Source organism: Mus musculus, chromosome 8, assembly GCF_000001635.26.
Source record: "Mus musculus strain C57BL/6J chromosome 8, GRCm38.p6 C57BL/6J".
Classification (NCBI taxonomy): domain Eukaryota; kingdom Metazoa; phylum Chordata; class Mammalia; order Rodentia; family Muridae; genus Mus; species Mus musculus.
Genome location: NC_000074.6, coordinates 106,006,590 through 106,034,067, shown reverse-complemented (window position 1 = coordinate 106,034,067; position 27,478 = coordinate 106,006,590). Strand labels below are relative to the sequence as shown.

Below are 27,478 nucleotides of genomic sequence, written 5' to 3'. Positions count from 1 at the left end.
ATGTGGGGTCAACATCTGTAACCCCAGCACTTGGGAAATAAAGCCCAGTGGATCAGAAGTTCAAGGTCATCCTGTAGCTCAGGCTAGCCTCCAATTCCTCATCCTCCTGCCTCAGCCTTTGCAAGTTCAGATTCCAAGTTTGGGCATCATATCTAGCCTAAAAACATCCCTTTGAGCATCGTCCTAATCCAGCACAGGGTCTAGCCCGGAGCCAGGTACTATAATAGCTAGCCTCATTTAATCTGAACAGAATAATTCTAAGGAATATACATAAACGATTTTACCTTAGTGGAATACTCTTTTGGACAGCCCATGTTGACATCAATACCAGCTACATCATTTTCTCTGGAAAAGCATGAAAGAGAGAAGAAGGTAAACACTCTACCTGAGGGAAGAAAGTCCATGAAGGTAAGGGGTCTGGGCTCCTGAATCTCCTCAGCTCCTGGGCCTGGGAAGCACACTAACTCTCAATGACAAAAGGTGACAATCAGAAACAGAGCCCTTCCCCCAACTGCAACTGCCTCCCGTGAGCAGCGCTCAAGAAGAGAGACATAACGAATACACATCTATGAGGAGCTGGATGCCCAGGACTTTACCATGCTGAGTGTCAGGTCAGGTAGTTCAAATACTGAGTGACCCTGAACTCCATCCTAGGGCCATCATTTTGACTGGGGTATTGGGAACCATTTATCAATGTAGAAAGGTGGTGTGAGCACAGGGCCCATTGCAGAGCATATCTTCTGCAAAAGTTACTAAACTGAGCCAGGTGTGGTGGGACATATGTAATTCCAGAACTCAGAAAGTGGAAACTCAGAAAGTGGAAACTCAGGAAGATCACAGGTTGGAGGCCAGCCTGGGCTACAAAAAATAGAAAAAGAAGTGGGGGAAGGAGAGGAGGAGGAGGGAGAGGAGGAGGAGGGAGAGGAGGAGGAGGGAGAGGAGGAGGAGGGAGAAGAAGAGAAGGAGGGGGAGGAGGAGGAGGTAGAATAGGAGGAGGTAGAGGAAAAAGAGGAGGAGGAGGGAGAGGAGGGGGAGGAGGAGGAGGGAGAGGAGGAGGGGAAGGAGGAGGAGGGAGAGGAGAAGGAGGGAGAGGAAGGAGAAGAGGAGGGAGAGGAGGAGGAGGGAGAGGAGGAGGAGGGAGAGGAGGGAGAGGAGGGGGAGGAAGAGGAGGGAGAGGAAGAGGAGGAGGAGGGGGAGGGGGAGCTGGTAGTTGTATTAGACTGGCTTCATTTGCTGAGCTGCACAACTGGTTTCCTCCAAAGCATCCTGTGATCCAGAAAAGATCTTCACCTCATCCACTGGTTTAGAGCGGTGTGTGGCTTGCAGCAGTTAAGGTCTGAGTTCTTTCTTACTCTCACTGTCATCAATCACAAAAACTAATACAAAGCACTCATGACATGCCGCATGTTGCAAAGACAGGACATGCTTTATTTCACTTGCTGCTCCCTATAACGCCAGAGATTGACAGACATCATTTTATAAGGAAGAGCACCAAGTCCTCAATGACCCTAGGTAAGTTACTGTGGTGTTTTGAATGTGCTTGGTCCATGGGAAGCGACACTATTAGGAGGTACGGCCTCGTTGGAGTAGGTGTAGACTTGTTGGGGGAAGTGAGTCACTGTGGGGTTAGGCTCTGAAGTCCTATGCTTGAGCTCCACACAGTGCAGAAGAGTCAGTCTCCTGCTAGCTGCCTTTGGATCACCATGGAGAATACTCAGTTCCTTCCAGATCACCGTGTCTGCCTGGATGCTACCATGCCCTCCATGATGATAGCAGACTGAACCTCTGAAACTGTAAGTCCGCCCCAATTAAATGTTTGCCTCTGTAAGAGTTTTGTTGGTCATAGTGTCTCTTCACAGCAATGGAAACCCTAACTAAGATAGCTACCTAAGTTCACACAGTTACCAAGTAGCAAAGCCTAAATTCCAACTGAGCTCTGCTTTAACTCCAAAGGCTACCACCTTAACCATGGATCCTCCCGACCACTGACTCTGGAAGGAATGTATCTTATCTCATTCCATGAGATTAAAGCTGCGGGACTCCCAGAAGAATCCCTGGAAAGGGAAACCCATGAATAAACATTAAAAGGAGGGCTCCACATAGAGGCCCTCTGGGATACAACCACATAGAAGAACTCTGGGGTACAACCAGAGCAGGTATACAGGAGTCCCAGGCCAGCCTTCAGATACCACAGAGAAAGAAACCCAATACCCTTCTCCTGAAAAAGAAAGTAAGGGGCTAAGAAGCAAAAGATGGGTTGCTACTGACATGAAGGTCTCACAGCTTACAGGAGAGACGAGGCATTCCCACGGAGGGAAGAACTTACACAAGCCTGGCCACAGCAAGGGCTCGCTCTGCGTCTGAAGTCCCCTGGGAACACAAGAAGCTACATCAACCTGTCTTGACACAAGTGCACACATGTAGACAAACACACCTATTGGTATCTTACACACACACACACACATGCATGCATGCATGCATATATACATGCCAGCAAGTATAAGACTCAGGCCCACTTAGGGCTGGAACAGTAACTCAGCAGTGTTTGTTTGTTTGTTTGTTTGTTTAAGAGACCAGTACTCTAGACTTACTCAGCAACCAAAGAAAAAGATGGGCTTGGAAGGCCTAGACAATCTCATTAACATCACAGTAACTTTCAAACATTAAAAAACAATGCAAGGGGCTGGAGAGGTGGCTCAGTAAATAAAGAACTTGCTATGCAAGCACGAGGTCAGAGTTCAGAGCACTGACGCCCACATAAAAACCAGGTGGCGGCCAGCAAGACTGCTCAGTGGGAAAAGGCTCTTTCCGCCAAGAATGTCAACTTAGGAGAGATCAATTACTGGGACACAGAGGGCAGAACTGATTCTTGCAAGTTATCCCCTTACCTCTACATACACACTATAGCCCAAGCATACACACATACACACACACACACACACACACACACACACACACACACACACACACACACACAGGTAATGCAATAAAATTTTATTTAAAGGGGCTGGTGAGATGGCTCAGTGGTTATGAGCGTCGACTGCTCTTCCAAAGGTCCAGAGTTCAAATCCCAGCAACCACATGGTGGCTCACAACCATCCATAACAAAATCTGATGCCGTCTTCTGGAGTGTCTGAAGACAGCTACAGTGTACTTACATATAATAAATAAATTTTTTTTTTTTGGTTTTTTGAGACAGGGTTTCTCTGTATTGCCCTGGCTGTCCTGGAACTCACTTTGAGACCAGGCTGGCCTCAAACTCAGAAATCCGCCTGCCTCTGCCTCCCAAGTGCTGGGATTAAAGGCGTGCACCACCACGCCCGGCTCAGAATAATCAGTTCTAATGATTAAAAAAATACAGAAATCATGCCAAACAGGTAATTCGTAATTAAATAAGTTTGAGATTGCAGGCATCAAACTGACTGCAACAACTTAATTTCCACAGTCCCCAACATGGTACCCAATCAAGAACCGATCTCTAGAAAACATTCAAGTCAATCATAGGATGCCACCATTGTACAGCATGGTATGTACAGGCATTCAATACTGGCAGACATAGTGTGAATTAGGAACTTCCAGGGAACAGAGAGGATGCTGAACACTGGAGTGGGAGGTGTCTCTTACCATCTGGAAGACCACCCTGCTCTGTTCTCTTTCACACGTACGGAAGACTACCCGGTCATCAGGAGCAACAAAGTCCACTGTGCTGAGCACCTCTGCACAAAAACACAAGCACATGGACCACACCATTAAGATGCAAGTTCCAGCCAGCCTGAGCCCTGGAGGCCACAACAAGACTACAACCTGGCGAGGGAAGAGAGTGCATTCTAGATATATATTCTACCCGGGAAGTGTCTGAGTTGCTAGTGATGGTCTGTTTTCAGAGTGATGTGGTTCACTTTATAATCATGGTAGATGACATGTTTATAGTTAGTGCTCTGCATTTAGAATGCTATTGGCATTATAGTTGGGAGAAAGGGGCATATATGAAACTTGAGCCCAACTGCTCCAGAAAGCGGTGCTCTAAGGTTTCAGGAAAGCTATCGCGTCTTAGCTATGTAGTGCCCAGGCAGCATAAGTGGAGTCTGACTGCACGGCGTCACCCAACCTTCCTGATTACCTGAATAGCTGCAAATTCACTTATCTACTGAAATTCATTTACGACCCGCAAATCAATACTTTCAATATTTCTAGTTATTTATAAATGGATGAGACATGGGACACACACAAGTTGAGTCACTTTCCTAGCTCAGATCAAACAAGGGGATACTCTCATTTGTTTCCCTAGTGTCATATCTGTCAGAGCTAGGCATGATGGTGCACACTGGTAAGCCCACCCTTGGAAGGCTGAGGAAGGAGTTTACTCTTCACCTACACAATGAGGTCAATGCCAGACTAGGTTTTTTCAAAAAAAAAAAAAAGTTATATTTAGTGCATTTCTTGACAGCTTTGGTTTGTTTTATGTTGGTACTCTCATTGTTTAACCAGACCCTAAGCATTGGATGGTGGCGCATGCCTTTAATCCCAGCACTTAGGAGGCAGAGGCAGATGGATCTCTGAGTTTGAGGACAGCTGGTCTATACAGTGAGTTGCAGGACAGCCAGGAATACACATAGAAACCCTGATTAAAGATGAATGAATGAATGAATGAATGAACGAATGAACGAATGGTTTCAGGCGTAGTGATAAAGTGCTGTGTAGTATTTCTGACAGTGTTTCTTTCTTTGTCATTTAAAAAAATCATTGTATTTTATGGTTCTGGATGTCTTGCCTGCATGTTTATCTGTGCACCACTTGTGTGCCTGCTGCTCGCAAAGGCCAGAGGGAACACTGTATCCCCCGGGGACTGGAGCTAGAGATGGTTTGTGAGCTGCCATGAGGATACTGAAAACTGAACCTGGTCCCCTGCAAGAGCAGCCAGTGCTCATAACCAGTGATCCATTTGTCTATCCCTCAAATACTATTTCTAATTAACAACAACAACAAAAAAGCTGAGATGAGCTTAATGGCCAAAACACATGTACTAGAAATTATGTAGCCCAAGCCTCGAAGTCTGGACCTTCCTGCCTCTGCCTTCCAATGGTGGAATTAAAGGTCTAGATCATACCTAGCAGGTTTCTTTTCTCCCCAATGACCTCCCACATGCTAGGCGAATATTCTACCACAGAACTGCATCCCTAGCCCTAGTTCATCTTTCTTCAGGCATGAAATTATATATACTTCTATTGGCCATGATGTATATGTGTAATATATATGCTGTGGTATATATTAAATATCATGACTTTGAATAGTAACACACATAAAAGAAGTTATATGCTGATCAATGTGACCAGCATTGTCACAAAAAAAAGTTATATGCTAATGAAAATGTGACCAGAGGCCTAAAGAAATCTAATTCTGTGTGATTTGATTTTTTTAAACAATTTTTTATATGTACAGGTGGTGTTTTGTCTGTATACATGCCGTGTACCATGTGCATGCAGTGCCCATGTTAATAGCCCATGTTGGCTTTAAACTTGCCTTGAACTCTTGGTCTTCCTACTTTCACCTCCCAATGCTGAGACTACAGGAGTGCAACCCTAGGCCTGGTACTAAGTCTCATTTCGTATCTCCTTGGAGCTGATGGTTCCACAACTGTATAATTAGTGTTCTCAGTAGCAACTTTATAGAACATAACTACAAATAAGTTGATCATGTCTTGTTTGTATGTGTGTGTGTGTGCACACGTGCGTGCGTGTGTTCTCTATGCAGTCTTGGATGTCCTAGAGCTGGCTATGTAGATCAAGTGGACTCAAATTCACAAAGATAGTCCTGCTTCTACCCAGGATTATGGTGTGCACCACCATTCCTGGCTCTTATTCCTAATTTGTTGTTGTTGTTGTTGTTTTGATAAAAACACAGGTTCTTGTGTCCCTCTTAATGTTCTTTTATAAATTTCTCATTTACTCTTTATAAGTACTATAGATTACTACATGAGAAAGATCCAGTGTAACAGATGACTAAATATACCCATGGCAAATACCATCTTAAGACTACAAGAGATCTTTAAAGCACTCCCACAAATTAAAGCTGGTATTAGCACCCCAGACTGAGCAGACAATGGTTAACATTAGCCCCCCTGACTCCATCATCAAAGTACCATTCAGGCAGCCAAAGTCAGCACTTAGACAGTACACCTGCCAAAATGAAGGTCTAATCAGTCCAAGTCCATAGTTCCGGAAAAGTAGCTAAATGTGCAAGCCTTGCTTTTTGCCTCTGTAGTTCTACTTCTGCTACCTGTTTTTGTTAACAGAAGCAAGTCAACCCAGAACGTGGTTTTTATGCTGAAAAGCTCAACCTGAGAAAGGCTAAGGGCTACACTGGGATCCCAAACATCAAGTGCAGTTGCTGGCTGGCTAATAAAGACTTTCTATTGCTTACGTTCCCATCTGGAGGTCTTCTCTGGTGAATACCCCACAACAGTCTAAAAGGGATGACCTGGTGGCTGAACACAGTGAGAAGAATCATACAAAACTGGCACGCTTAGAATGTACTGTTGTAACAGCAAGACACTGGAGAATCCCATTAAAAAGCTGTGCCACCATTCTGATATAGTCAGCTATAGTTCCTGACAGGAGAATGTCCTGGCAGAAAAGCAAGTAGCAAAGCAGCCCTGAGGTGGAATGCCCTGGGATGAGACATTTACATATGTGTGTGCTTATCGTGTGCAGGAATATAAACACTCTCTCCCTTGGGATTTCCACTTCAGGTGTATGACTCCAGAGCATTTTGTTTTCTGGTCTATACAGATCTGTAATACTAAAATTTATTTTGAACAAAGTCTCAAAATCAGACCATGGATTCCTAATCCCCTGTCAAAATGATGAAGTTACAGGCATACATTACTACCTCTGGCCCAGTAATACTGAAATGTATTACTTGTCTTTTATTTATTTTTTATTTTTATTTATTTATTTATTTTGGTTTTTCGAGACAGGGTTTCTCTGTGTAGCCCTGGCTGTCCTGGAACTCACTTTGTAGACCAGGCTGTCCTCAAACTCAGAAATCCGCCTGCCTCTGCCTCCTGAGTGCTGGTATTAAAGGCGTGTGCCACCACGCCCGGCTTTTGTTTTATTTTTATAATTTATTTTTATTTTATGTGCATTAGTATTTTGCTGAATGTATGTCTGTGTGAAGGTGTCAGATCTTGGAGTTACAGACAATAGCATGTGGGTGCTGGGAATTGAACTCAGGCCCTGTAGAAAAGCAGTCAATGCTCTTAACCACTGAGCCATCTCTGCAGCCCTAGTTTGTTCCCAAGTGCTGGGATTAAAGGTGTGCACCATCATGCCTAACTCTGAATTTTCATAACACAAAATAAAATATAAATTTAAAATAAGCGTACTAAACAACTGTAATCCTAGCACTTAAAAGGTGGAGCCAGGAGTATCAGGAGTACAAAGGCATCCTCCACTACACAGCAGGGTCATCGACGGCCTAAGAAAACAAGCAAAACCTCTAGACCCTTAGTGATTACAACGCTTATCAAAGCATAATCCGTCTCATCAGTAAAGCAGCCACATCTCAATGCGCCACAGCCACCCCCACCCCACAGAGCCTGAGGTGTGTGAAGTGAAGTGTTGACTGCTGCTTTACCTCTGCTGAGCCACAATCTAACTCTGAATTAGGTAAAACTAGGCTTATGACTCTCATTTCACTATTAAGAAACTACTACGTGTCTGGGGTGTGTCCAGTCCTAAAGCTATCCTTACTCCTGGGCCCCTGAAGTCCTACCTACACTATGACATACAGACATTTCTTTGCTTTCAAGTCTATCAGAGAAAGGCATCTATAGCCTGCTTTACAACTGATTCACTATTGATTCATTATTAGTCTATTTACTTATTTATTTGATGCTGAGGACCAAAACTTTCAAATATGTTAGGCAAGCACTCTACCAATGAACTGCACCTCTGACTCTCTGAAGGACGTGGCTCTTGTCACTGCACCTGAAGAGAAGCGACTAAAGGAGCACGTGATCTATGCAATTACAGGGAAGGATCCTGGGTGCGGAGGTGACAGATCTGCTTGAGCCAGCTGGGCACCCACAGAACCCCAAGGCCTGTGCTGCACTCACCGTTTACAACTCGCTTGCACTGGAGCATCTTGAGGTCAATCAGCTCCTGCAGAGGAATCAATCGGAAGACACTTGTCAGTCTTGCGCGCACATGGAAGGTCTTCATTACGTTCCCGACGACCACTGTTTAGCCGGTAATACACTACTGACAAGTCATGGCTTTGGGGACGCCTTGCACATGGAAGGTCTTCATTACATTCCCGACGACCACTGTTTAGCCGGTAATACACTACTGACAAGTCATGGCTTTGGGGACGCCTTAAGCCCTGGGTGAGCTACGGTGTATCTGCTGTTTTCTCCAGGACCCTGGAGGAATTTGGAGCTGTCAGAGGATAAGCCATTCAGAGTGCTGAAAAGAGAAAGATCCAGGATCCAGACAGAGTCCCTAGGACTAGACTCAGTTCAAGCCCCAGGACTTCAGAGAGCCTCCCGCTGGGGTTACAGACAGAGGGCAGGCCATGAGGGGCTCCAGGGAACAGACGGGGCAAAATTAGAGCTACAGAGTAAAAGCCCAGAGAGGAAGATCTGAGACAGACACAGGAAAGAAAACTCTACTCAGCTCACTGTCTGTAAACAAAGCGGTGAGCCCCACACCTGGGTAAGATATTCCAGCAGACTCGGGACAGAGAGAGAGAAGAGATTTCTTCAAACTCAGCATTATAAGTGGAGGGAAATGTAACATCTACTGATCAGTAATTCTTGGTTGGATCTAACACTGCTCTGCTATGTCCAGTGAGTTATTTAAGCAGATGTCAAAAACAAATCTGAAGCTCATGGCCATGGACTCTGGCATCCAAAAGAAGAAAGTAAAGGACTATCATACAAGACAGTCATCCCCACACTCTCTTCTTATGAGCTTAAACAAACCACAACCTTAGCCTGGTAGGTACCATTGCATGTATAGGAGTGCAGTGGGGATGACCAAAGAAAGGACCTGATGGCCTCCGTGTGGCTTCTCTCAATATAATCAACATGTACGTGCACATGTTCCATAGCTGTCTGTCTGTCATGTCTTTCTTTCTTCCCTTCCCTCCTTGTTGGTTTGGTTTTTCAACACAGAGTTTCCCTGTGTTATCCTGGCTGTCCTGGAACTCACTCTGTAGACCAGGCTGGTCGTACACTCAGAGATCTGCCTGCCTCTGCCCCCAAGTGCTGGGATTAAAGGCGTGCTCTGTTCTATGTACTTCTGTGTCTATTCTTTCTTTATAACATTCAAATCATCCAAGTCTAATATTCGGTCCTGGACAAACAACCACAGTCAAGTTCGGGTAATCCTGTGGTGCCCCAAGGGGTGGGAAATGTCCAATAGGCAAAAGGACAGTGGACATGTGGGAAAGCATTCAGTGTGTATATATGCTGTATGAGTGAATGCACATGTGTGTGCAGAAGCACATGTCCATGAAGTTGTGTGTGAAGGCCAGAGATTGATGTGAAATGCCTTCCTCATTTGCTCTCTACATTATTTTAAAAACTGTTTTACTACATCTATTTGTTATACATAAAGTTGGTGCACATGTAATTTATTATATATATACCAATGTGTATGTGTGTGTGTGTGTGTGTGTGTGTGTGTGTGTGTGGTGCACATGTGGATATCAAAAACTTGAGAGCCCATTCAATTCTTCTACCACGTGAGACTCAGAGATGGAACTCAGTCTGGCTTAGCAGAAAGTACCTCTACCCACTGAGTCATCACACCAGGCCAATTTTTCTTTAAAAAAGCTGGATAGGGGGCTGGAGAGATGGCTCAGTGGTTAAGAGCACTGACTGCTCTTCCAGAGATCCTGAGTTCAATTCCCAGCAACCACATGGTGGCTCACAACCACCTGTAATGGAATCTGATGCCCTCTTCTTCTGGTGTGTCTGAAGACTGTGACATTGTACTCACATAAAATAAATAAATAATTCTAAAAAAAAAAAAAAAAAAAAGCTGGAGAGGTATCCTGCCTACGTGTGTGAGGCCTTAGATTCAACACTCAGTATCAGGGGCAGGGGAAAGGCAGAAACCTCACTTCTGAGCATATATCCTAATTGAAAGTAAGATCTCAAAGAGATAGTTGCAGCATTTTCATAATCTTAAGAGACAGAAGCAGCAGGACACTGGTGGCGCACACCTTTAATCCCAGCACTTGGAAGGCAGAGGCAGGCAGATTTCTGAGTTCGAGGCCAGCCTGGTCTACAGAGTGAGTTCCAGGACAGCCAGGACTATACTAGAAACCATGGCTGGAAAAAAAAAAAAAAAAACAAGAGAGAGGGGGGAGGGGAGAGAGAGAGACAGAAGCAACCCAATGTGCACTGATGAATAGACGAATAGGCAATGGGCTACAGATACACAATGGAACATATATATCATATAATATATATATATATACACACACACACACACATATATACATATATATGTATGTGTATGTGTGTGTGTATGTGTATATATACACATACATATGCAGTATGGACCACTGAGAAACACTCTCAGACCAGCTCAACCACTTGGAAGAGGCTCAGATCCAGCAGCCAGGAAGAAGCACCCTGAAAGTAGAAACCTACAGAACTGCTTAGAAGAAACGAAGAGCAGCTGAGCTGACTGGAATGTGCTCCCTCCAGCATGATGAGCTTCCCTGCAGGCTGTGCAGTGCGCTCCAAGTCTCCAGCTTTTGTGAGTTTTCAGCCATGCTTGAGCGGGCCTTGCTTTTTTGGGTCATTTCTACTTTTATAAGTAACCCCTGACCCCTATTCCTATAAATAACCTCAATAAAGCTCTGGCTCCCCAAGCTGGACTTCTTGATCTGTTGTTGGTTCCATATCTAGACTGAGAGACATCTGCTCACATCTCCTCAGGAATAGTGTCACACAACTGATAGACGGACAGGGGAAACACCCATTATATATAAAATAAAAATGAAAAACTAATCTTATCAGATGTGGTGACATTTGCCGTTAATCCCAGCATCAGGAAACAGGCAGGCAGATCCCTGGGAATCTGGGCCAACTTGGCCAACACAGTAAGTTGCAAGCCTAACACAGCTACAATATTATAAGACCCTGCCTCAAAAAGCCAATACATACACAAAGAAAATAAGTCATGTGTCTCCTTACAGTTTGGACTATTGGAATACCTCTGTACAAGGTGGGTAAACTGACTTGATTCTGTAATCTCACAGATCAACCATGTGATTCACCTAGAAAGAACATCCAGGCAGTTTGGATTGATGCTGGCCTGTAGAGCAACTCTGACTCCACCAGGGGGCACTGTAACCACACTGTACCATGCCCAATATTCAGACTCTGGTCCCAAGCCAAGCAAGAGAGGCACCTGCTTTTCTCCCTGTGGTCCTCAGAGCTGGGGCTGGGTGTGAGACTTAGGACTGACACCTCTAGCAAAAACATCTTTGTTCCTTTACCAACTCTCTCAGCATAGAGCACATCAAACAGGGCTAAAGTATGTGGAATTTCCACTCCAAATTTGAGCAGAACCCTTATTATTATTTATAGGAACCCAGAAAGAATTAGTCACATTTACTGGTAAAACATGCTTTTCAAGTTGGAGCAATAGCTCATCCAGTAAAATGCTTGATGTGCAAGCTCGATGACCCAATTCAGTCGCCGACACCCATATTAAAACAAAACAAACAACAACAAAAAGCAAAACCCCAAAAAACAAAAAAACAAAAACTGGGTGTGGAGGCTGGGTAAATGGCCCAACTTGTAAAGTGTCTGACCGCTAAGTACAAGAATCTCAGTTCAGACGCTCAACCTGGAAGTCACTCCATAACACACACACACACACACACACACACACACACACACACACACACACTCACAGTTCTGCTCCTCTGAAGAAGCCTGACTAATACAATACCACAATACCAGCACTTGGGAGATGGAGTCAGAGGGTCGAAGACATTCTCAGCCATATAGTAAGTCTGGAGCTAGCTTAGCCTCAGCCACCCTATCTCAAGACAAGAAAGAGGAGGGAAGAAAGAATGGGAAGAGAGGAAGAAAGAGTGGGAAAGTGGGAAAGGGAGGCCATACTAAAATGACCACATAAACCCTGGGCCCCTAGTTTCTAAACGGCTTGGACCACCCCAAGGATCCCCACAGAATAAGCTGACACTGGAACCCGGCAGGCAGACTCCTCCCGCTGCACAGCTTCCATAAGCCTCATTAGTGCAGATGACTTAGGTCAAGCGCTGTACCGTGGAGGCCATCCCTCCCGCATCTCTCTCAGTGAAAACTGCCCGTGTTCTGGCTCTCTGGGTTCTCGGGAAGAACGAGGGTCTAAAGAAGATCAGCACATATACAAATGGTGGCATCACTGCAACACTGAGAAGCTGGGCCCAGAACAGGCTCAAGCCCAGGTGAGCTGATGACTCTAAGGAGCAGAAGCCCTGCCCACCGCCTGCTCTGGTACATGAAACCTGCAGGTGGGCACGGCAGGGACAAGGTGCCAGCACTCCATGGGTCAAGTCTCATTTCCACTAAAGGAACAAAACTAGGGAGATGGGACATGGAGCTGACGACCATCCATCGATGAAGACAGAACAGAAAGCACAAGTCCAAGGGAGAGGACACCACTCACTGTGAGCTTAGAAGTGACCCTGGAAGGACACAACTGGACAGGCTTGCAGTAGAACAGCAGGTAAGCTGGGGGCTGCCCTGGAATCCATCATCCTCTGAACCTGGTTGGCAAAAAGGGGCTGCCCTGGTGAAGACGTGCGACGTCTCTCTACTGTTCTGCTGGATCATGTAGGGTTGTCCATAAGCAAAGAAAGGGAAACCATTGTCTGCTGGCCATGGTAGTGCAGCCTTTAATCCCTACACTCGGGAAGGTGGAGACAGGTACATCTGGGGTCTGGGCCACCCTGGTCTACATATTTCCTAGGATTTGGTCTTTCTGTCCCCATGCCTCAGGCTCTGAGACATCCGAGGTTCTTTACTGTTCCTTTACCCATTTCCCTTCCAAACCCAAGGACTTTTCTAGAAGGTAAAGGTGGGTGGGTGCCCACCAAGAAAATCTACAGCTAACATGAGCACCCCAGGAACCTGAAGAGGCAGATTATTAATGTCAGGCGCCACAACACCTGAGCCCAGGAGACATGTTCCTCCCTACCCAGGCATATTCTAACATGGGGAAGGCTTATGGACCTGCTTACAACCAATTCCTGTCACAATTCTCTACAACAAGGATGTGAGCTTCTGTAGCCTCCATTCAGAAACATCTCTTCTGCCCTCGGCCTTAGATTTTTGGAACAGCCACATACCTGATGGCAGATACCTGTAATTGCAGACCTCGCAGCACTTGAGGGCTGGAGTCAGGAAGATCTAGATTTCAAGGCTAGCCTTAGACATGTATACAGTTTGGGGACAGTCTGAGTTACAATAACACATTGTCTTGATAAAACAGGGCTTCTCCTCTTTTCTCTCTGCACGCATGTCCCCTTCTCTCTTTCTCCCTCCCTCTCCCACCTCCTCTTTCCACATGGTGACTTCCCAAGCCTTGGTCCTTGGGCCCAGTGAACAAGGGAGAACAGCTTTCCAATAGACCTGCCTTTAATATAGAAAGAAGGGGAAGGGGAGGAGAGAAAGAAAAATCTTTCTGGGGAATACTTCCTCCCTTCTTCCTCTTACCCCCCCCCCCCCCACTTCACCTTGCCACCATCTTGGAAACCCCTGGCCCTGCTCTACTGTTAAGTAACAGCGTGCATATCCCCAACCTGGGACAAACCGCACAGCCACCCCCTCAGGCCTCCGAGCTTTCCGTTCCATAGGGCTGTGAGCTAGCAGACCAGGTGCCAGTCAAATTCTACACTATCATATCCACGGGACAGGACAAGGGCTTTACCTTCTACAAGTTTCTGCTAAAATGACTAATGCCATCCTATCCAACTTTACTGTGTGTCTACCTGCTTATGTCTCACCCTTCCACATGGCCACCACCCCAAGAGCCACCTCAACCTTGGCAGTGCTTCTGGGAGTGTCTTTGACTTTGATCACGGCCCAAACTTACGCACTGTCTAGACAATACTGCTGAGCCTTGCAAAGAAAGCAGATGTTAACTAGGAGTGGTAGCTGATAGAACACCCTTTTTTTTTTTTTTTTTTTTTGGTTTTTCAAGACAAGGTTTCTCTGTGTAGCCCTGGCTGTCCTGGAACTCACTCTGTAGACCAGGCTGACCTCAAACTCAGAAATCCACCTGCCTCTACCTCCCAAGTGCTGGGATTAAAGGCTTGCGCCACCACGCCCGGCGACAGAACACCTTTAATCCCAGCACTGGGGAGGCAGAGGCAGGTGGATCTCTGTGAGTTTGAAGTCAGCTTGGTCATCTACAGAGCAAGTTACAGGACAGCCATGGCTACACAGTAAAACCCGATCTTGGAAAATAAAAACAAAAAAGGAAAAGCAAGCAAGCAAGGAAGCAATCAAGAAAGCAGGCAAGCAGATGTTACCAGGCCACTCTAAAATCCCTCACTAAGGTATCGCCTCCCACTCCAGCACTGACGTAATTATTAGTTATGGTTTTCTCTTTGAAAATGTTATAGTTACTCCGATTTAGGAACCAGGGACAAGGGAAGAACGCCCTGTTCACTGCACACGCGCCAAGGCCCCATAAAAGCCGTCCCCTTTGTCCAGCCCTCTGCTGTCTCTCCTCCTGTTCAGAGGTGACAGCCACCTTGTGTCTCCCCAATGAATCTCTCCTGTGAGGTTTGTTGCATGGTGTGTCTTTGTGGCACTTCTTGGCTCCTGACTGCCGAGATAACCTTTGCCAAGAAAACCCTTACATCTGATCTTGGGCACCAAGAGACTTTTCAGAGGCACTAGTCTGGTCTTGGTCTAGCCATTAATAAAAGGACTCAGTAGCCAGGCGTGGTGGCGAGCACCTTTAATCCCAGCACTCAGGAGGCAGAGGCAGGCAGATTTCTAAATTCGAGGCCTGCCTGGTCTACAAACTGGTCTGAGTTCCAAGACAGCCATGGCTATACAGAGAAACCCTGTCTCAATAAATAAATAAATAAATAAATAAATAAATAAATAAATAAACCCAAAACAAAACAAAATAAAATAAAAGGACTCAGAACATTAACTGGCTTAACCAGCGCGGTTATCAATAAATCATTTCAGTATCCCATTTCTCCTTTTCAACAGAAGAGTGGCTTCCTAATCCTCCTGTAGCCTGTAGCCATAGGAACCCTTGTTTTCTTTTTCTTCCATAACTTCTTTCTTCTTTGTCATCTCAGAGAAGGGCAGGTCCTACACTGTGCCAAGAAGCTTAGGTATTGTGAAGCAATTTCCTCCAAAATAAAACCTTTTATCCTCAAGGAGAGCTAGTTAGCCACACTGGATGTTCTAAAGAGAGGTGAAACCTATCCTTTAACCTTCCATGCTGGAGGGGGGGCCTCTCAAAGACACAGGATGGGTTTTTTTGGTTTTTTGAGACAGGGTTTCTCTGTGTAGCCCTGGCTGTCCTGGAACTCACTCTGTAGACCAGGCTGTCCTCGAATTCAGAAATCTACCTGCCTCTGCCTCCCAAGTGCTGGGATTAAAGGTATGCGCCACCACAGCCCTGGACACAGGATGTTTCTAGGGGAGATGAAACATTCCTTCCTTTTTAAAAGGAAGGCCATAGACTCCTGAAGTAAACAGCTCAGGAAGGCTTCCAGAAGTTCCTGAAACAGATATACCAAGCTCCTCCCACCCCAAGCATACATAAGTGATAAGGACTCCTAAAAAGTACTCTCTCTGATTAGTTAAGCCACCTGGGAAAGACAGCCTGGCTGAGCGGCTAGAAGCAGCTCAGACCGAGTTGTGGAATAGAGACAATCTCCAATCTATCTGGCTGCCTGAAAGTTGTACAATATACTCTACATGTCTGTCTTTTAAGAGTTGTCATTCATTCTGTTCCTGTATGTAACTCCTCACCCACACTCCTGAAGTAAGGCCAATAAAATTCATTGGATCATTATATTATAATCTAAACAGACAAACAAACAAACAAAAATCCCTCACTGGTTCACAAAGTTGGACTCTGTACTTGGCTCTGTCACTGGTCCCCCATCTGAGATGAGTATTACGTTGGTTCACATCTCTCCAGAAAAAAAGGTCACACAAAACAGGCAACTGGATTAAACACTCTGGAGACTGAGGTCAGTCTGGGTAACAAAAGTAAGATTCTGTCTTTAAAAAAAAAAAAAAAAAAAGAATTGCCGGGCAGTGGTGGTGCATGCCTTTAACCCCAGCACTTGGGAGGCAGAGGCAGGCGGATTTCTGAGTTCGAGGCCAGCCTGGTGTACAAAGTAAAAGACCTTCCTGAAGAAGCTTGATGGCCTAAGTTTGACCTGAAGAACCCAGGAGGGCACTAAAGAACCACCTCCCAGGTCGTCACGTGACTTTCCCATGCACCTCCAGCTCCCCCACACATGAACATTTTGTTAAAAGAACCTTAAATTGGAACATAACTCATGGTTGAAGGTCTACGCAAAGCCCTAGCTAGATTTCATCTCTGGTACTGAGAACAAAAGCCTGACTGGTCTCCCAAGACCTGACCTTGCCTATCACCTTACCCCACCCCGTGTGTTTGTCTTCCTTCCTCTTAGTCTACAAACATGCAAGTCATCTATAAACAACTTCCTTTATACTCTCCTTTCAAACCTCAAACTTCCTATACTCGCCCGCACTCTCCCTGCCCCACTTACCCTTAAACACCTGACAGCCCAATTTCTACTTCCTGGCTTGCTATTCACGCCTCAGCCCCGAGCCCTCTAATATACCTCGGCTGTTCCCAGTTGCCTCACTCTTTTATCAAATACCTCCTGGCTTTCTTCTCATAGTTCATTTGCTTATTTGGTTGATCATCTATTTGGCTGATTAGCTATAGAGTATTTTTGTTTTTATATTTGTCAAGATGGGTCTCATGTAGCTGGATCTAAGCGAGGTAGCTCTCACATCTAAGATTAGCGCTTGGGAAACTGAGGCAACAGTATAGACTCTGGGCTAGGCTGGGCTATTAAGATGCTATCTCCAATAATAATAATAATAATAATAATAAATTAAAGAGCCGGGCGTGGTGGCGCACACCTTTAATCCCAGCACTTGGGAGGCAGAGGCAGGCGGATTTCTGAGTTCGAGGCCAGCCTGGTCTACAGAGTGAGTTCCAGGACAGCCAGGGCTACACAGAGAAACCCTGTCTCGAAAAAACCAAAAATAAATAAATAAATAAAAATTAATTAAAGAAAAAACAACCAAAAGCCACATTTGTTAAAGGATTAATCTCTATTGCAACATTTCCAAAAGGGGCTTTGGGTTTCATCAATAAGTCGATGTACAGATATGACTGAGAGGTGTCAGAGACTTGCAGAGATGTGGCCCAGTTGGAGGAAGTATCCTGCTTCATTTCCTCTGCCTGTTCCTGATACAAGGAGTGAAGCCTCCTCTAACACACACACACACGTCATGGATAACAGAACTATCTCCAGCTATTTCTGATAAGTGCTCAACTGAGAACACTCCCTCACTGTCCCGTGTCAGCTTACTCCGGCAATTCCATTTTCCTATCAGATCTTTCTGAACCTGACTCTAAAGCCCTAATATCTCTGGGGCAGCCAATGGATACACTTACTGACTTAGTGCCCAAAAAAATCCTGTGACTACCAACACCAACCTCGTCAACGTGCTTCTTACTCCGATTCTGATTCTCTTTCTCTTCTTCCGAACTTCAACTAGTTCACGGGTGTACTGAATGGGGCCTGGGCAGTGACATGACAAATTATCTATCTGCCCATCTGACCCACAGCCTTCTACTGCCCAAGTCCTGAGGGCATCAGGACCAACAGAACTCATCAGTATCATGCGTGTGGATCTCTTTTGACTTTAGTGAGAGATCATGAGTGGAGGTCCCATTCTGCCTCCTCAGTCTCCCACACACTGCCATACCTAAAGATGAAACCTGTCCCTGCTCCCCTGTGACTCCCAGAAAGAAAGGAATACCTTACCTCACAGTAAACAATGTCCGCTCCATAATCCAGGGCTAGGAGGCGCATTGGCAGAGTCCCCACCCGAACCATCGGGGCTAAGATGAGCTTATTGTGGTAGCACAGGGAGAGGCTGTTCACAATCATTCCTGCTCTGTGATGCCTGAAGAAAGCAAAAATATTGGTTAGAAATACAGTGGTGGGCAGGTGAGCTGCCTCAGTGGGGAAAAGCGCTTGCTGCATAAGCCTGACCATCTGGAGTTCGATCCCTGGAACCGGCAGTAGAAGGAGAGAACTGACTCCTGAACACTGTCCTCAGATCTCCATGCATACCATGCCCTACCATGCGCACAATTAAAAAATACTTTTAAATTTAAAAAAAAAAAAATGTAGAGGGCTGGCGAGATGGCTCAGCGGTTAAAAGCACTGACTGTTCTTCTGAAGGTCCTGAGTTCAAATTTCACAACCACATGGTAGCTCACCACCATCCATAATGAGATCTGACACCCTCTTCTGGTGTGTCTGAAGACAGCTACAGTGTATTTACATAAAATAAAAAAATACATCTTTGGGCTGGAGCAAGCAGAGGTCCTGAGTTCAATTCCCAGCAACCACATGAAGGCTCACAACCATCTGTACAGCTACAGTGTACTCATATACATAAAATAAGTGAATAAATCTTTTTAAAAAAATGTAGAGTTGGAGAGAAATCTCAGTGGTCAGGAGCACTTGCTGTTCTTGCAGAGAACCCAAGTTTGATTCCCAAGACCTCCATGGCAGCTTGCAACCTTCTGTAACTCCGGTTTCAGGGGTCCTGGTGCCCTCTTCTAGCCTTCACAGGCACCAGGCACACATGTGACACACGTGCAGGCAAAAATCCTTATATACATGAAAACAAGAAGAAAAAAAGAAACATACGTGGAAAAAAATCCCTTCTGTCATGCAGGGCAGGCTTTCTCCATCCTTTGAATACTGATCTCTGATTCATGTTCAGTCATAACAACTATTCATTAAGTGCCAGTCACTGTCACAGTCTCTTGGGAAGAAAGCTGTCATCATCTCAGAGAACAAAATGGACCAGCAAGACTATGTTTCCTGCCTCACAGTGTCCAGCCCAGTGGGGGGGTACAAGTATCAAACAGTAAGCATATAAATAAATAATCAATTATATAGTATGCAGGGAAATTAGTAGCACACAGGAATTTAAAAAAAAAAAAGTGCCGGGCGTAGTGGCACACGCCTTTAATCCCAGCACTCAGGAGGCAGAGGCAGGAGGATTTCTGAGTTTGAGGCCAGCCTGGTCTACAAAATGAGTTCCAGGACAGCTACGGCTATACAGAGAAACTCTGCCTAGAAAAAAAAAAAAAAAAAAAAAAGCAGATGAAACAAGACTGAAAGCATTAGGATTGGTTTTCTTTTTTCTTTTTCTTTTTTGTTTTTAAAGGATTTATTTACTTATTCTATGTAAGTACACTGTAGCTGTCTTCAGGCACCCCAGAAGAGGGTATCAGATCTCATTACGGATGGCTGTGAGCCACCACGTGGTTGCTGGGATTTGAACTCTTAACCACTGAGCCATCTCACCAGCCCCCAGGATCAGTTTTTAATAGAGAAGCTGAGGTATGCTTCAATTAAAAAGATACGACTTAAACAGAGATGTGAATTAACCAAGTAGGGATCTAGAAGAACGCTCAACAGAGGCGATAGCCAGGGAGAAAGACCCAAGGCAGAAGTTAATCTGGTATGTTGGAGGAGTCGTAAAGAGGATAATATAAACTACACAACAGGGAAAATTGTGGAAGACCAATGTTTTAGGAGCAGCAGTTAGATGATATGGGGCAGTACTCAGATCATGCAGGTCTTTGAGTCTTAAGACTCTGTTGGCTCTTCAAAAAGTGACCCTGTAAAGGGTTATAAGTGGGGAAGTAGCAGGAGCTCACTCATGTTGTCAGAGGATCACACTGACTACTGTATTAACAGCAAACAGGGGAAGGGGTCATGAGGGGACTTGCACCCAGACGGATGGAGGAACGGATGGACAGACAGCAGGGAGATCAACTCAAAGGCAACTCAGTAAATCAACTTGAGAGATGACAGCGATTCAACGAGGTTGGTAAGCAGTTCTAGAAATATTTCGAAGGGAGAGACTGTGGAAACAAAAAGAAAGTCAGGGGTTGGGCTGGTGAGATGACTCAGCAGGTAAGAGCACTGACTGCTCTTCCAAAGGTCATGGGTTCAAATCCCAGCAACCATATGGTGGCTCACAACCATCTGTAATGAGATCTGACGCCCTTTTCTGGAGTGTCTGAAGTCAGCTACAGTGTATTTACATATAAATAAATAAATAAATAAATAAATAAAAAGTCAGGGGTTGGGGCTGGGGCTGGGCCTGGGGCTGGGCATGGTGAGCTCTAAGCTAGCCAGGGGTCCATGAAGAAAGAAAGCACAGGGTCGGGGGCAACAATCAAGCATCAGGACTGTAGCTTACTAGTAAGGCACTTGACTATTACCAATGCACAGGCCCTGGCCTGCATCCTCACTACAATAAAGAAGAAAAATAAAATTAAATAACCTATGTCCTATGTTTGTTTTTTTTTTAAGGTGGGTCTTGCTATTACAGTACAGGTTGACTGGAACATGCTATACAGACCAGGCCGGCCTCCAACTCAGAGATCTACCTGCCTCTGACTTTTTTTTTTTTTTTTTGGAGGGGGGGGGCGGTTGAGACAGGGTTTCTCTGTGTAGCCCTGGCTGTCCTGGAGCTCACTTTGTAGACCAGGCTGGCCACAAACTCAGAAATCCACCTGCCTCTGCCTCCCAAGTGCTGGGATTAAAGGCGTGCGCCACCACGCCCGGCGCCTCTGAATTTTAAGTGCTGGAATTCACAGCATTTGCCACCACACTCAACTAAATTTTAATCTATGTAATGGTAAAGTCATCAATAGGTAGTTATTAGGAGTTCTAGGAACCTCAAAGATACCAAAATCTGAGGATACTCAAGCTCCTACATAAAATTCCTAGGTACTTTTGATTTTAGGGGGGAATTGAATTCAGGACTTCACAAACGCTAATAGGCAAGCACTTTATCACAAAGCTATGCCCCAACGCTCTCCCACATGATTTAAATCATCTGCAAACTGCTTATGACTAATGCAATATAAACATGATGTATATACTTGTTATACTGTATTGTTAGGGAGTAACATTAAAGAAAAATGTCTATACATATTTAGTACAGACACATTTTTTTTCATGAATATTCTCACTCTACAGTGGAAAATTCCACAGAGGTCCACCTATAAATATGGAGGGCCAGCTCTAATGAATGAAATTAAACTTTTTTTTTTTTTAGATTTATTTATTTATTATATGTAAGTACACTGTAGCTGTCTTCAGACACTCCAGAAGAGGGAGTCAGATCTTGTTACAGATGGTTGTGAGCCACCATGTGGTTGCTGGGATTTGAACTCCGGACCTTCGGAAGAGCGGTCGGGTGCTCTTACCCACTGAGCCAACTCACCAGCCCATGAATGAAATTAAAACACTTTCTCCAGACGTTAGGAACCTCCCAGGTAATCAATCCACAAACATTGACCTTATCTCCCACTCCAGACACTTGATGCCCATTTTTTCAGATATGTTCAAAAAGTATGAAGTAAAAAAAAAAAATTAAACGTTTAATAACCTGAACCACTAAATTCATGTCAAGTAGTCTGCTTGACCGGTGCTATGTGAGATAAGTTTCATCACTCCAGGAGGGTAACGGGACCCTTCTTTCTACTTCTAGTCAGGCAATTCGGAATCTGCCTGAGAAGCCAGTGGCTATGAGCAGACCGCTAGAGTGATGGGTCCAGGCTGAGATGCATGGGGGGGGGGGGGGGGCGACGACAAGGAAAGGAGGGTGAAACTTGCCTGGAGAGGTAGGGTCAAAGTGTAAAAAAAAAAAACCTGAGAAACTACACCTGAAAGAACGGAGACCATCTCTCTAACTTCAAAGACGAAATAAGCTGAAGGCCACCAGCATGCACTCTGGGTTCTAAACTAAAGAACTGGGTTGAGCTTAAACCCAGACTCCCAACTTCTGTCTCAGTCCCCTGGCCTACCATTCATTCAGTCTCAGCAAACTTGCATCACCCAGGCTTTGAGTGGATTGCATATCTACGAAAACATCGTCGAACTTTGTACCTTTGGAGTTCTATGGGATGACTGAGCGAGGCAATGAAGACCACAAGTTAAGACTATCAGAAATTAAGCACTCAAATGACAGAGGCCATCCTCACTCGATTCCTTGAGCCAGGGACCCATGGCCCCCTCCTACTGCGGACTCCCATTCCTGCCTCCACCGAGTACCCTTCCCCAAAGATGACTCCAATCTGGACATCGCCATGCCGGGTGGAAACCTACAGACCTCGCAGCCACTGAACTCTTAAGGATCCTCCTCCCTCCTTCCAGCCGGTGCTGCAGCGCCACACGCCACCCTGATCCGCGCCAGCCACCGTACTCCAGACTACGGTGGCGTGCTTGACGTCATTAGCGCGCGCCTCTTCTGCATCAAGGGAAATATGGCTTTAGCCGGGCCATCGCGGCTGCTGGCGTTAGCAGTACGGTTGCTTCTGGAGCCTCGACGGAACCTAGTGGTGCGCGGTTCCGACCAGTCCTTGCCAGTGGTGCGCGTTCCGCGGGCTCTGCAGCGACGGCAGGAACAGCGACAGAGCGGCCGTGGGAGTTTGCAGCGGCCAGTGCTAGTGCGCCCCGGTCCCCTGCTGGTCTCGGCGCGGCGGCCGGAGTTGAACCAGCCCGCACGCCTCACGCTGGGCCGTTGGGAGCGAGCGCCACTGGCTTCCCGTGGCTGGAAGCATCGGCGATCGCGGCAAGACCATTTCTCCATAGAGCGAGTGCAGCAAGAGGCGCCCGCCCTGAGGAACCTCTCGTCCCGGGGCAGCTTCGTGGACCTGGGTCTGGAACCCCGAGTGCTGCTGGCGCTTCAGGAGGCTGTCCCCGAAGTTGTGCAGCCAACCTCAGTGCAGTCGAAAACCATCCCCCCACTGCTTCGAGGCCGCCACCTCCTTTGCGCTGCGGAAACTGGCAGTGGCAAGACGCTTAGCTACCTACTGCCCCTATTTCAGCGGCTCCTGAGAGGGTCAGACCTGGACTCCCGCAGTTTCACGGCTCCTCGAGGCTTGGTTCTGGTACCTTCCCGAGAACTAGCCGAACAGGTGCAGGCAGTGGCCCAGTCACTGGGTGGGTACTTGGGCCTGCAGGTGATAGAACTTGGCGGAGGCCTCGGGATGAGTAGGCTCAAACTTCAGCTGTATAGACGACCGGCAGCCGATGTGTTAGTGGCTACTCCAGGGGCGCTGTGGAAGGCTCTGAAAAGTCAACTGATCAGCTTACAGCATCTTAACTTCATAGTGCTAGATGAAGTAGACACACTGCTAGATGAAAGCTTCCTGGAACTGGTGGACTACATCTTGGAAAAGAGCCCTATAGCAGAAAGTCCAGCCGAGTTAGAAGACCCCTTTAATCCCAAAGCCCAGTTAGTGCTGGTGGGAGCCACGTTTCCAGAAGGCCTAAACCAGTTACTGAGTAAAGTCACCAGTCCAGACAGTCTGACCACCATTACCAGCTCCAAGCTGCACTGTCTCATGCCTCATGTCAGACAGACATTTATGAGACTGAAGGGAGCAGACAAGGTGACAGAACTGGTTCAGATCCTCAAACAGCAGGACAAAGCAAGTAAGACGGAACCCTCGGGAACTGTCCTGGTATTCTGCAACAGCGCCAGCACCGTGAACTGGCTTGGGTACATTCTGGATGACCACAAGATTCAACATCTAAGGCTGCAAGGGCAAATGCCGGCCTCAATGAGGGCAGGTATCTTCCAGAGTTTCCAGAAGGGCTCCCAGAACATACTTGTCTGCACAGACATCGCCTCCCGAGGCCTAGACAGTGTCCACGTGGAAGTGGTTATCAATTACGATTTCCCCCCTACCCTGCAGGATTACATCCACAGAGCAGGAAGGGTGGGTCGTGTGGGCAGCGAAGTGCCAGGGTCCGTTATCAGTTTTGTGACCCACCCCTGGGATGTGAGCCTGGTTCAGAAAATTGAACTGGCAGCTCGCCGAAGGAGAAGCCTTCCAGGACTAGCATCTTCAGTGGGGGACCCTTTGCCTCAAAAGGCCTGATTTTTGGTTGGCTTGAATCTAGTGCTAGAGCAGGAAGTTGAACACTTGTCAGTGGGCGACATTGAGTCACGCCAGCCCTTGCCTCTCTGAAAGCATGATGAATTGTTTGGAGATTTGAAAAGTAAACTACTGGACAGGATTGGAAAGTAACGTTCAGAAAATAAAGTGGATTTTGACTTTACACTATGTCATGATTTCTTTTTCTTCTCATTGTATGTGTGTGTGGAGGTCAGAGGGCAGTTTTGTGTAGTCAGGATTCTCTTTCCACCTTTCTGTGTGTTCCAGGGATCTAACTTGAGATCATCCCACTTGCTTGACAAGTGCCTTTACCCACTGTGCTATCTCAGTGGACCTCTTAGGAGTTTTAAAAAGTGATTTATCTGTGTGTTTTGAAACAAGTTGGCACTGTATATCACATAATGGACTTGGTCTCTAGTAATCTTCCTTTCTTTTTTAAAGACAGGGTCCCTTTCCTGGTAGTGGTGTCACATGCCTTTAATCCAGTACTCAGGGGGTAGACACAGGTGGATCTCTGAGTTCACTTAGCTAATACTATTTTTTGGGGGGCACCTATAATAGTAACCACCATTTGAATAGAGTTCAGTAGATTTTTATGACTTACACTCTACCATATGTAGGATTTTGTTGGCTTGGGTTAAGTTGCTTTGATTTTTTTTTCTTTTAGATTGATTTTGAAGTTGTCTATGTGTGGTATGTACGTGTGCTTAAGTGCACATGAAACAGGCACTTTCAGAACTTAAGAGAGTGAGTGAGGTCCCTTGAAGCTGGAGTTACATGCAATTGTGACTGTCCCCAGGCAGGTGCTGGAAACCACACTCTGGTCCTCTGCAAGTATGCGCTCTTACCTTCTGGGCCATCAATCTAAGTCCTTGTTTGGTTTTTATTGTTGCTGCTGTTGCTTCTTTTTGTCATGGTTGTTTTACCATACTGGCAGTTTGACCCCATGACCTCAAGCTTGTTGGTCAAGTGTTCTACCGCTGCATCTCCAAGCCTGTGTGTTTTGAAAAGGAAAGGGAAAGGGTTGCCCATTGGTTTTATGTCTCTGTGCCAGGAGTGTGTTTTCTACAAAATACTATTTCTACAAAAATATCCTGCCAATCCCACTCTGTAATGTCACTAGCAAGACCTGTTTTCCCTTCCAACACTTTTAACATCCTCCTAACTTTAAATATAATCACCTACAACACTTGTAAATATGATGAGCTTATCGTCATGTTTCTGTCAGCTATAAATCTGAAATCCCATCATGAATAATACGAAGCTGTAGTGTTGCTGGGAAAACAAAAAACCAAAAAACACTGATTCAGGGTCCCATGAAGTGACTAAATGGATTATGGCACCTGGCATCAAGTCTGACAACCCAAGTTCCTTTCCCGAACCCACATGGGGGAAGGAGATAACTGACTACCTCAAGTTGTCCTCTGACCTCAACACCATCTTGTGCAGCATGGGCACACACAGAGGCACACAAACAAAAAGTAAATGTGAAAAAGAATTTTTCTAAAAGCAAATACATTATCTGTGTGACCTTGGATAAGTCCAGAGATTCCTTTTTTAAAAAAAAATATTTTATGTATATGAGTACACTGTAGCTGAACAGATGGTTGTGAGCCTTCATGTGGTTCACTCACTCCAGCCCAAAGATTTATTTATTACTATAAGTACACTGTTGCTGTCTTCAGACAGACCAGAAGAGGGCGTCAGATCTCATTAAAGGTGGTTGTGAGCCACCATGTGATTGTTGGAATTTGAACTCAGGACCTTCGGAAGAGCAGTCAGTGCTCTTACCCGCTGAGCCATCTCACCAGTTCCCAGAGATTTCATTGTTTAAATTTGGCAAGGGTAGAAGGAGCCTATTTTTGGGTTTTGTCTTTTCAGTTTTAAGTTGTTGGGGTTTTTTGTTTTTTTATTCTTTTGTTTTTGTTTTTTTGTTTTGTTTTGTTTTGTTTTTTTGAGACAGGTTCTCATTATGTACCCCTGCAGCCCTGCTGCAAGAAATTTGCTCTGTAGACCACACTGGACTCAAACTTAGCTCTTCCTACCTTTGCCTCACAAATGCTGGGATTAAAGCTGGGTGTGGTAGCATATGCCTCATATATGCCTCTCCTACGCCACCACACCCAGCTTCAGTTTTGGGACGGGTCTTACTCTGTAATCCAGGCTAACCTCTTACTCTTCCTGATCCTCCCACCTCAGCCTCTTATTATTACTCCTACATTTATTGGAGGGAGCCCATGAGTGCTTCGCCCTTTAAACATTGCATTTATTTGTTGATGGGAAAACACTCTGTTGAGGTCTGCTCCACCCTCCCCCCGCCCCCATCATAGCTGTAGCCATTTTGTTCCATGCCTGTCAGCTATTTCATACTGTTGCTGTAATATGCCTGCCAGTCATTGACACAGGAAAAAATGACTCAGAGTGGGGTCATGATGACCACATTCCCCGTTCTGTTCTGTATGTTCTGAGGTTTGTTAATCTTGAGAAATCCCACAAAGCTTTATGTAGGGCCCATCAGATTAAAGGTCAATATGAACTGTTATCTCTAAAAATGGCTTGAGTCAGAGCTGACCACTGGGCAGCACTTCCTGCACCTGCATATGAACTCATTGTGTGTTTTATAGGGGTTTCCCCCCTCCCGCCCTTTATAAACCTGCCTTGAGAAATGTTTGATGTCGTAGTTCAGATAACTCTGAGCTATGTCCCTGACCGGACCCTGATCAGTATTAGGGTGTTTGTTCAATAAGCCATCCCTGTCTAGCTGAGATCAATGTTTGTGTATTTTGTGGCGCTAATCTCAGGCTCTAATAACTTTTGATGAGCTTGAATTCATGATCTCCCTGTATCCACTCCCAAGTGCATGCAAGAGTGTCCATTCAGGGTTTTGTTTGTTTGTTTGTTTGTTTGTTTGTTTGTTTTTCGAGAAAGGGTTTCTTTATATAGCCCTGGCTGTCCTGGAACTCACTTTGTAGACCAGGCTGGCCTCGAACTCAGAAATCTGCCTGCCTCTGCCTCCTGAGTGCTGGGATTAAAGGTGTGCGCCTCCATGCCCGGCTTGGTTTTTAGATTTTTATTTTATGTTTATGGATGTTTTGCCTGCATATATGTTTGCGCACCCTAATCATGCAGTTCCCTCAAAAGTCAGAAGGTGGCCCTGGATCCTCTTGGAACTGGGGTTACAGGCTGTTGTTAGT

General features: G+C 45.7%; 2 protein-coding genes across 6 annotated transcripts in view; one reads left to right on the top strand and one right to left on the bottom strand.

The window, feature by feature from the left end:
* Dus2 (dihydrouridine synthase 2) overlaps window positions 1-22,590 on the bottom strand; it is a 42,363-nt gene extending 19,773 nt beyond the window's left edge. The window contains exons 1-6 of one of the 5 annotated variants that reach the window (NM_025518.4): window positions 22,490-22,590; window positions 18,103-18,244; window positions 8,117-8,162; window positions 3,625-3,716; window positions 2,327-2,370; window positions 285-345 (exon numbers count right to left, since the gene is read on the bottom strand). In NM_025518.4, coding sequence (NP_079794.1) covers window positions 285-345; window positions 2,327-2,370; window positions 3,625-3,716; window positions 8,117-8,162; window positions 18,103-18,228 — 369 coding nt within the window. In that variant the 5' untranslated portion in view covers window positions 18,229-18,244; window positions 22,490-22,590. Of the gene's footprint in view, window positions 1-284; window positions 346-2,268; window positions 3,717-8,116; window positions 8,163-18,102; window positions 18,245-22,266; window positions 22,356-22,489 lie in introns of those variants that run through there. The other 4 variants (XM_030243715.1, XM_006531278.3, NM_001301176.1 and 1 more) reach the window with 4 other exon arrangements.
* On the top strand, window positions 22,582-24,452 carry Ddx28 (DEAD box helicase 28). Its single transcript, NM_028038.3, has one exon. The coding sequence runs from the start codon at window positions 22,644-22,646 to the stop codon at window positions 24,264-24,266; it is 1,623 nt and encodes a 540-aa protein (NP_082314.2). The 5' UTR covers window positions 22,582-22,643; the 3' UTR covers window positions 24,267-24,452.
* The last annotated feature ends 3,026 nt before the right edge of the window (window positions 24,453-27,478 follow it).